The sequence below is a fragment of the Hypomesus transpacificus genome, chromosome 26, assembly GCF_021917145.1.
Source record: "Hypomesus transpacificus isolate Combined female chromosome 26, fHypTra1, whole genome shotgun sequence".
Lineage (NCBI taxonomy): Eukaryota > Metazoa > Chordata > Actinopteri > Osmeriformes > Osmeridae > Hypomesus > Hypomesus transpacificus.
In genome coordinates, this window is record NC_061085.1 from 4,910,009 (window position 1) to 4,920,329 (window position 10,321).

General features: G+C 42.2%; 1 protein-coding gene across 1 annotated transcript in view; it reads right to left on the reverse strand.

Annotated features, from left to right (window-relative positions):
* Positions 1-5,590, reverse strand: part of grik2 (glutamate receptor, ionotropic, kainate 2) — a 66,926-nt gene extending 61,336 nt beyond the window's left edge. The window contains exon 1 of the mRNA XM_047049895.1: positions 4,985-5,590. Coding sequence (XP_046905851.1) covers positions 4,985-5,102 — 118 coding nt within the window. The 5' untranslated portion in view covers positions 5,103-5,590. The remainder of the gene's footprint in view (positions 1-4,984) is intronic.
* Positions 5,591-10,321: the final 4,731 nt, after the last annotated feature.

The window sequence follows — 10,321 nt, forward strand, 5'->3', positions numbered from 1 at the left end:
TTTCTAAATAACACTAAAAGCTTTCAATTGGATAGGTTGTTCAAACAACACGCACAAGCAACAGTTAACCGAGCTCTGTGTAGGTAGATTAGACTGGAGTATCTGTACTGCATCGGTAAATGGGATGCATAATGTATGAGAAGATGTGACTGTGTGAGTAAGCTCAGTCTGGTTTGACATAAATCCACAGTATAAAAACAAACTGCAGAAAAGTGCTTCTGTGTACGCTAGATAAACACTGAGAGCTCCCTGAATCACAGGACAGTTTGGAGTAATCACTTATTCACAAGGACATTCTTTATTCATGATCTGTCTCACACAGTCAAACACAGCACAAATGCTCATGCACGCAAAGAGGCCCATTCTCTCTTGACAGGTGTGCACGAGCACACACGCTCACAAGCACACATATGTCTTGAATTAATGTCCATCCACACTTGTTCTCTCCAGGATGTGCTGAAGTTTGCTCTGTTGCTCAATCCTTAGCTTGATAGCTCCTGTTTCATCTAATCCCACTATCCTGCACTCTCTGTCTTTGTATAACTCTTACCATCTCTCCCTCTTGTTCTCTTGCAGTCTACTTCTCTCTGCCGCTCTCTCTATTTGTCTCTCCCTCTTTCTCTCTAACATTATCTCTATGTTTATCTGCCTGAGTATTTCTCTGTCTTTCCCTCTTTTGTCTGTCTCTCTCTCCATCTACTGCCTCTCAATGAGTTGTCCTACTACTCTTTTACACTTGTTATGAACGGATGAATTCCACTAAAAAATAAAAAGTCCCTTTTCTGCTTATCAGCTACTGTCTTTCAGTCGATCCGAGACATAGAATCCCTCACTGACCCCAGCCGTTACGGCTTCTCTCCGGAGATGGCTTCCACATCTCCAATCACACGTAACCCCTGACCCCACACATACCAAGGGACGTTGCTGAGTGACAATGACCAAGAGTGATGCTCCGTGAGGGAGAGGAAGCTTATCCACAAATTGCGTCTGCTACATCAGATGGAGAACTGCTCCTCCTTTTTACTGCTCAGAATATTTCTCAGGCCATGCTGTATTGGTAAGATGATTTAAATATATTGTCACTTACATAGTTGCTTGGTGTATCCGGTACCGGGTTGTGAGTAAAACTACTAAGCCTAATATTCTGGAACTTTTCTAGAATTGGGATTGTGTTGGCCTACAGCATATAGACAATAAGTAACCCCAACAAGTCAAGTGTAAAATTCAGACAACAGCTTAACAAACACACATAGTTAGTATTCTCAGAATCATGATGTTTCTTATTTCACAGCTCATAGATATTCTGTTTCCAAATGGCAAGAAGAATTCCTGAATTAAATGCCATCGAGGAGACCTTCTGCATGACAACGGCGAGACCTTCAAAGACACAGGCCTGTAAATACGCAAAAGAAATCCTGGTTCATCCTTCACACCCGTGTGTAGCTCTGCATGCTAATGCAACAGATCTCCTCTTTGTTCTTGAAAGCCTCACTGGGTATTTTTAAACCATGGAAATAATTTGCAAGCGGGTGGATATAGTTTCACATTTCTAAGCTAGATAGCGCGCGAGTGACACGTGAATATTTTAAGCAGCTTTGAGCTTATTTAAATGTACTCGCTGGGAACGTACTGGCAGTGGGCCGGGACAAGCACTAATATCCATAATGCCTGCAATCCTAAACTAAACTCAGTGGAGCTGATAATGCACACTGGAGCAGCAAAAGCAAATAAAGTCAATTAACTACAAGTCCCTCTGTATTCCTTCTCAGGCCTTTTCCCGCGCCTTTCCACCCGATAATTTCATAGGCCTGCTGTGAACCGAGCAGACGGAGAAAGGAAAACTTGGTAAATAATGCAACAACAATCATATTCGTGTGCGTTGACTCGGCCGAATGTTGTGAAAACAGCTCACTCAACAAATAGGGAGAACAATGTCTGGACTTAATTAACTAAATGAAACTGAAAAAGCGCAATATAGCCAAAGGTTTTCCCATAAACATGTAAATGTACAATAAACAAAGGAAGTAAACAACAACACCAAAACATCAGTTTAGGAACAATATTTCCTCTGTGAAGTTGAGCGAGGTTTTTTTTCTGGTACAAGATACCGTTTTTCCACAGCAACTAAAACCCCATGTGCTTCAGGTAATGACGTTTAATCATTTTGTGCATTGGTGTCTTTGTGTATGGTTAAATTGCTATCAGCCCAGCTTTGCAGAAGCAGATTCGTCATGTCTGTTTATTGAAATGACAACATTGTTTCGAAGCAAGGCCGTACATTGGGGGGGACGAATTACATTTGTTATGATCATTTCCGACAGTGTGAGTGGTTGCCTGTCGTAACGTAGGACATTCATATATTTTTATATCAATATATTGGGGGGGACATTTTGACCAGATTTGAATATTGGGGAAGGGGTGTCCCCTCCCAATATATATTTTCATTACGGCCTTGTCTCAAAGTCATTGACACCGTGGTTTTCAGTCGTTCTAAGGGAGATGATTAGTTTCTGTCTTTACAACTTATCAAGAGTAATATGCCTACACAGGCTAATGTAAGCTAAATGTGGTAGGGCCTACATTTTAGTCATTACAAGATGTGATAAAACCACACTATGACAGCCACCTGAACTTATGTATGCATAGTGACATTCCTTTGCTAATGAATGCAGACCAATTTAACATGATGTAGCCTACGTCATATAGTTAAATCATTTTTCATTAAACACACATTGGAAAGTGTGCTTGATTTGATCACTAGTCTCTAACTAACAACCAGGCTAAATAAACCCGACATCTGTTCCCCTTGGCAGCAAAATGACTTATTTATTAAAACTATTCCCTTCTCCAAATGTTTTCCTCTAGACATAGGCCTAATCAAATACTTTAGACTCAAATACAATACAAATAGGCTATAGCTATCGCTCGGAATGACCTACCACGATGTGCGCATGTCCATCAAGTAGGCTACGGCTTGCACACAGCAAGGTTAAAGTTATGGTTACAGAATAAGGATAAGGTCGAAAATGGCAGAACACCGAGACAACAGCGAGAGGCAGGGTCAGGCTACAGAACGTAGGCCTATTGCACTTGTTTGTTGATTTTGTGTTAGCCGTTTGTGAACCGAATGAGATTCGGTAGTGAAAAGGTCGAGGCCTGACAGGAGAACAGAAGCGGGACAAACGTCCTGTCCAGCATCTGTGAGGAAGGAGGACAAGCACTGAAAGGGGGCGACTCTAGGTGAAGTGACCCTTTCCACAACCCAGCATATACACAGAAAGCTGCTCGGAAAATACTGATCAAGCTAGTTGAAGTGCTGGTAACAAAAACTGTATGTATTGCTTGTATTTTGGGATAAGTTTACAGAGGGTCTTTCTGTATCGGCTACTTGTTTCTCCAATATTTATCTCTGTCTCTCAGAATAACTTTTAAGTTGATGCATAAAACTGGTTGGCCCATACCAGGCCATCTTCGCTAACTGGGACTCGCTGTCCATGGTCCTGAACAGAGCGTCATGTCTCCATTTGTAGCTCGATGCAGAAAGGTAAAATGCTGTTGAAACAACATTAAAGCTCTAGCATTATGTGCAATGACGCTCCTGTCTGACGCCGCAAGACTGGAATCACACACGAGGATGGCGTTTAGCCCAGAGCAAGATATCTCAGGACATATGCATGAATCACCCAGTCACAGGGGGATGTATCGCCGGCCTATCTCTCGCAAGTAAGCGTATCTATCTTGATGCAAGCGTGCGCGCTGCAGAGCCTAGTGCGGAGTCTAGTCAGACAGCGTGCGAGACGGGAAATCAGTGAGCGCGCGAGGACAGAGGGAGGCTGCAGCAGTTTCACAAGCACATCCCGTTGCCATAGTGGCGGCTCGTGCGGACGCAGACTGACTTTTAAACAGGCCCCTCTTGGGGACTAGAGGTTGTCAGAGAGTGCTGTCAACATTACATGACATCCTCTGCAAGAGCAGCTCGCTGTCACTATTAAAAAGTCTTCGGCAGGCTTTTCAAACATAGACTGACAAAAGCATAGCATACTATGCAACGAGGTATATGTACATTTACGACCTGAATACAACAGTGTAGCCTAAAGGTATGGGCCAGGTATGCCATATGGCTTTAAACTGTCAGCAGTTTAAAGGTCACTAAGATATTGTCTCTGGTGGCTATATGATGGATTCTGGCTGGAATAACGTTTGTAGTGATCTTCTCACAGCTGGTGCCCAAGCTCTAAAGATAATTTTCCAGCGAAACATACCAAAAAAAGCAAGTCAAATTACCATCCCTTTTTCAAACACAAAATCTCAAAATAGAACCTCAAAGTTATTGGTGGTAGTTTATAAGAACAGCTAGTCGTATGTGGCGTCCATTGCATTCTGAAAGGTTATATCATTATACTAGGCCTACAGACAGTCAGTCTATTCTTCTGATAGAGGAAAGCCTATAGGCTACAATAACTGAATTACTCATATTACTAAACATGCCAGTGGCATTGTGATCGTGGATTGAATTCATTGTACTTCGCCACCAGCTGTTGTTTTAGTGTTATGGCATGTTCAGCTTCTCAAACCACAACCGGTTTAATTGCCGGCATTTTTATGTAAACACTAAATTGCCTGCTGGTAGCCTAAGTTAAGACAATTGCTTCACTATAACCGCGGTGGTGATGCAAAGATGTGATTACATTATGGTCTGGAAAAAAGTACAAGGATGTATCCATAGCCTACACTGCAAAATACATTTGATTCATTCACTTAAAAAAAAAAAAAAAGGCCGACAAACAAAGATTGGATTTGCAATGTTTTCCTTGAGAATAAGTCAACATGAGTGCCAAACAGCTCAAAACAAGCAGCTCTGAATCTCAAACGGCACCATTTAAATAGGTAGACAAAACGACACGACTGCGGGTATGGATGGATATAATTAGACACAGTCCTTTGCACCTTTATCTAACCTCCAACAACAAGTAGGCTATCTTACCAAATCTTAAAACGTGTGGCATCCCGCGAGAGTATCCAAGAAACAACAGCAGAAGCGGGAGCAGCCTGAGGTTGAACCTGAAAAAGAGACTAGTTACCAGCGGGGAGGTAATCTTCATGTTGTTTGTAAAATGCACAGTGGTGATCCCCCCGTACGCTTTGATTCCCCCGGAATTCTTTGATACGGTCGTTCGGCAGGGTGACGGTAGCCACGCGCAAGATCACGGCATGGTCACTCGCGCTTCCCCTAAATCCATTAGCAGTCCCGGCATGATTTCCTTCTTCACTGCGCCAAGAAACAATCATCCAGTTCAAGGGAAGACGAGGCATCCATAAAGAGAGGTAACAAATCCGGCGGGGGGGCCCATGGCTCGGGTGACTGAGGTGAGACACGGAGGGATATCCACACTTGAGGGTCGGGGAAGAGAGCGCCAGGCAGAGTGAAATCGCGATAGCAGCCTATGAGGCACTTTGGGTTGCCTACGCTCCCATTATACTGCACTGCTGCACAGCCTCTGACGTCGAGCCAAGGTTGGTGTGAGTGCGCGCGTCAGAAAGATAAAGCCTACAGAAGAGAAAGGGAGAAGAGGGTGACAGCGCGTTTGAGTGTGTGTTTGTGTACGTGTAAATGAGAGAGAGACACACAGAGAGAAGAGAAAGAAAGAATGTGTGTGTTTGTGTGAAAGAGAGAGAAAGAAAAAGAGAGCAAGAAAGAGAGAAAAAGAGAGAGAAGGAGCCAATGATCCATATCTGCATCCCAAAGGACCTGCTCTTTTATGATAGAGTTCTTGCCTCCAGCTGTGGTTTTCTATCATCCCACCTGCTAAACAATCTGACGCTTCTGGTGTGAGTTTTAAGATGTTCAGTGGCAGCAGTGCAGGTCAGATAGGCAACTTCTGAAATTGTTTATGCTAAAAGCGATGTAATGATTTAATTTAACAATCGCACACGACTGCATATGTTTTGACTGCATATGATTTGACGGGAGATAAAGTTGTTACTTTTATAGTTATCAATAGTTACTTTACTATTATTACTTCACTCTTGAGCCGTGGATATGTATTCAGCAATAGGATCATTTGTATGTTTTATTGTAGAAATAGAACCAGCCACCATTATGTCATAAAATAGTCCAACACATACAAACCCACACACATTCACACACACCTCACAGTCAGTTGAATCTTACAATCCACCCTGTACACAGTACGGTTTCAGCGACAGTTTTCACTTTTTGCCCAGGTCTTTACACTTCTGCGCCAGTACTACATTCACACATTCCTCTATTCCTAAAGGTAGGCCTTTAGCCAATTTGGAAAGGCAGAGTGGACAGGTTGAATGGTGAAAGTCACCAAACAAGCCATTTCCCATCGCTTTCCTATTCTACAAGAGACATTTCAGTACCACGGACAGAGGTGCAGACCATGCACATAATTGAATAGGGACTGTATAGAACAGCTTTTAGATCATAAAGAACTAATTTGGATTCCAAAGAGCACACTGATCTTGGTTGTAGCAATAACCATTAGTTAGAGCTGCAGGCTACGTAAAAAAATACAATTTGTGAATTGTAGGATTTTCATCGCCATATTGTTTTAGAGCCAATGTAAAACTCAGTGTAAGGATGATATCTCTTAACATGTAGATGGGACAGAGGCACAACGATTAGAAAAGGATTGACTTGGTTTTATTATCAACAACGTCAAATCATGCCACCAATCCACAACAGAGTGGCTAGCACGAGTGAGAAACGTCTCTCAGATGGACATTATATACATGAGCTGGACCATACAAATATAGTAACCACCAAAACATGTCCTTAAACGGTACTCATTCCATGACTTAATGCAGAGGGAAAACCACAAAAAGGTGATGTGGTCATAACTCATTGTTTGTACTATTTTCTGCATGTTGCTCTTTCCAAAGGTGAACAGGGCACATTCTCTTATCTATATGTGTATTGTCAGAGAACCACTGCGTGACCTCTTGACCACAGCAAGAGACAACCTCACATATGTATAGAAAATCTGCATATCACTCAGCTTATCCCATCCAAGTGTTAGTTTAATCGCAGAAACAGCTAAACCAAACAAATACCTACGTATTGTCCGTTGTAAAACGCAAAAGGGCTGTGCAAAAGTGTATGGAAACAGACAGGCGAAATAAAATCGTTGCATTGTCGGTTTCAGAAGAATGAATAATTATGCAAATTGTTGAAGAGAATTGAAAGCTTACCAAAATCCAACATTTTACTGTGTCTCTAAACGTGTTATTGCAGAGGAATGCTAACAAATCAACTCCATCTGTATCTAGACCTATATGACGGAAGATTGTAACTGAATACGATAATAGCATTGAGAGTCTTGGTTTACACAACAGTTTATCGAGTATCGTAATTCAGTGTGAATACAATCTACTTCAAAAGTTAAATGAGCTTCTCCTTGGCATCCAATATTAAGTGTAGACGACAATGGGCCATCGATTTTGCATGTGTATGTTATCAGTGCCGACCACGAGTGAACAAATTCGATGGGGCCTGTGAACGTGCTGTAGGTACAGGCTCCAGATATACTGGCTGGGAGTGGGTGGATATTCGGTGGGATCTAATCTGAGGCGGATGGAGGCAGATATGAAAGAGCTCTTTGATGCCATCCGATCAGAGGACACCATCCAAGGAGAAACAGTGTGTCCTTGTGTGTGGACTGAACTGTGGAGTGAATGGGCGTATTGTGCACCACATACTGAACGCGTGTGTGTGTGTGTTTGTGTGTATGGGTGTCCATGTGAGGGTATAGAATAAACCTCTTAGGGAAGGTGCAGGAACGGAGAGATCCATCAAAAGGATTGTGCACAGCGTATGTCAAGTGTATAGCCAAACCCTCTGAGCCAACAGAGTGACCAAACATAAGCTGTACAACATAGTCTGTGAGATGAGTATCTGCCTCTATAGAAAAAAAGCAGAAAAGTGTTAGATCCTCTGCGCCAGTCCTAATGCGTGGGACTCCACAGACAGAACGGGTCCACGCTGTGCAGAATGGAAGCTTATCAAATACTCAACCATCCCACCATCTGTGACATTAGCATAATTATGGAGAAAAGCAGGGTTTCAGCAAGCCTGTGGAGCCTCACACACAGCATGAAAGGAATGCTTATTGAGCCGAGGGGAGAGGAGCAAAGACTGACAGGGCCGTCCGCACCAAGCCACCTCCATTGAAACAGTGCCCCCTAAGAGCTGGGGTACTACAAGACAGCGCTCACTCCAACTCATGAACCTCTCAAATGAATGTGTGCGTATCCATCCAGGTAATGTAGAACTAAATACAGCATGAAGGGTGGAGGGGGGGTGGTGGTGATGATGGAGGAAGGATTCAGAAAACAGAGGAGTGTCCCAGTAGTTATAGCCCTGAGACCCTTGAATCCTTGGGGGAGTATTCCCTCTGTCCCATTGCAATTTGGGAGTCATAGTTTTAAGAGTTTTTAGAGTATTTATTCAGTTTATTCTCAAATTCAGTTTTCTCTGATCGACTTCCATGAAATGAAGAAGCTTCATTATTTGCTGACAAAATTGGACAGCGATAGCTGGATAGCGATAGCTCTCTTTCCGTTCTCATACAGGGCTAGGCTAAGGTTCTAATGCTAAGGGAAATATAACAGGCAATAACAGTCTTTTTTTGCAGCTCTCTGTCTCTCTTTTCATTTACTCTTTGCCAGCTTCCACCCTCCTTCCTCTCTTCTTCCTCGCCCCCTCTCCGTGGTAAGCCAGTGAGGCTGGTAGAGGAGACACAGCGATGACAGAGAAAAGGAAACCATGGAAACCAAAGCCTGATGCATTTTATATGGTAAGACCCTGAAAGAGAACATGCTCATTCACATTAGCCACACAATACGCTAAAGGAGATCCCTCTCCCCTCTCTCTCTCTCTCTCTCTCTCTCTCTCTCTCTCTCAATCAATCAATGGCTCAATGTTATCATATTCTCATACAACAGATTCATTCAAGTTCATCAATCAATAAGTCTGTTTAAAACTAGCTGATGGGCTAACTGGCTACTAGCACAGTAATGCAAAACTAGACAGGGTACAATTTTGGGGGAAATTGTGAGGTGTACTGACATTTAGCATCTAATCCCAAAAATTGACCAATCCTGTGTAAACAACATTGTCACTGCCTGGCTGTATTTTAGCTGGAATCGCAATTCAAACAGTACCTTCTGCAAACTGAAAAAAAGCCCCCAAAAACTTAAATAAGCTTAAAATGTATTTCTGGATAACTGGCTAATATAATAAGTTTAAGTGATCATTATGTGTCAGTAACAATGTCCCTTTCTGAAGACTAGGGGGTCATGTGCGGCTAACTGCACTGTAAATGGGGAAAACTGCCTTGCGCTTATTCACTCTATTCATTTGGATATTGAATGCCATCGATTGCTTTAACATTTTGACACTGACATTGTCTATGTTGTGGAAAACTGATTTTTTAAGATGCGTAAAGCAGAGCTGAAAAAGAGTTTTAAGTTCATCACACCACAGAAGAATGTGTTGTCAACTAACCATCCAAATTCAAATGAAAAAAACACTGACATGTATGCTTTGAAATCGTGAGAAAATCAGCAGTCTTCTCTGCTTGAGGGGGGCATGTCGCCTGAAGGAGCTGAAGCTCCACCCCCTCTAATTTATTGAATTTAGCAACAACAGCAACAACTAGCTAAATCAATTGCAGATATCAGAACTATCTGCAACTTCTGAGTGTTTTATGTGTTAATTACTTTGTCTTTGCATCGTACCAGCTGAGTAACATAATGCAGGTTATATAAAACGTCTGTGATCTGACGTAGATAGGTGGCTGTGACGTAGATAGGTTGGGTTTTGCCCCGTCTATACAAAACTTGAGCTGAAAACAGGTGAGAAACTGTTCAACGATCTAACTCCACATTTCAGTGCTACAAAGTTTTCGCGCTTTGCACATGCTTTCAGCCACTCATTTGACACATATATAATGTACTGAGAAGCAAATCATGGAATTTGCTTTACAGCATCTTTTAAGGGTGGGAAAATAATAATAACATTTAATAAATAATAAATATGAGAGAGAATATAGGTTGAGCCTTGCCTAAGGCAAGCACACCCAATAACATTTGATAATGTAAAAGAAAAAAAGGGAATGCATCAGTCTGCTTTTCATCACATTATTTCTCCCTCTCAAAATTCAATACATTTTCAAGAACATTTTAAAACACATCCTCTCCCCTCAAACTGTTTTGGATTTGAATCACAGCCTTCACTTGAGCATAAATCAAGATTGGCAGCTATGTTTTGAGCATTTGTACACATGGCTGTCTT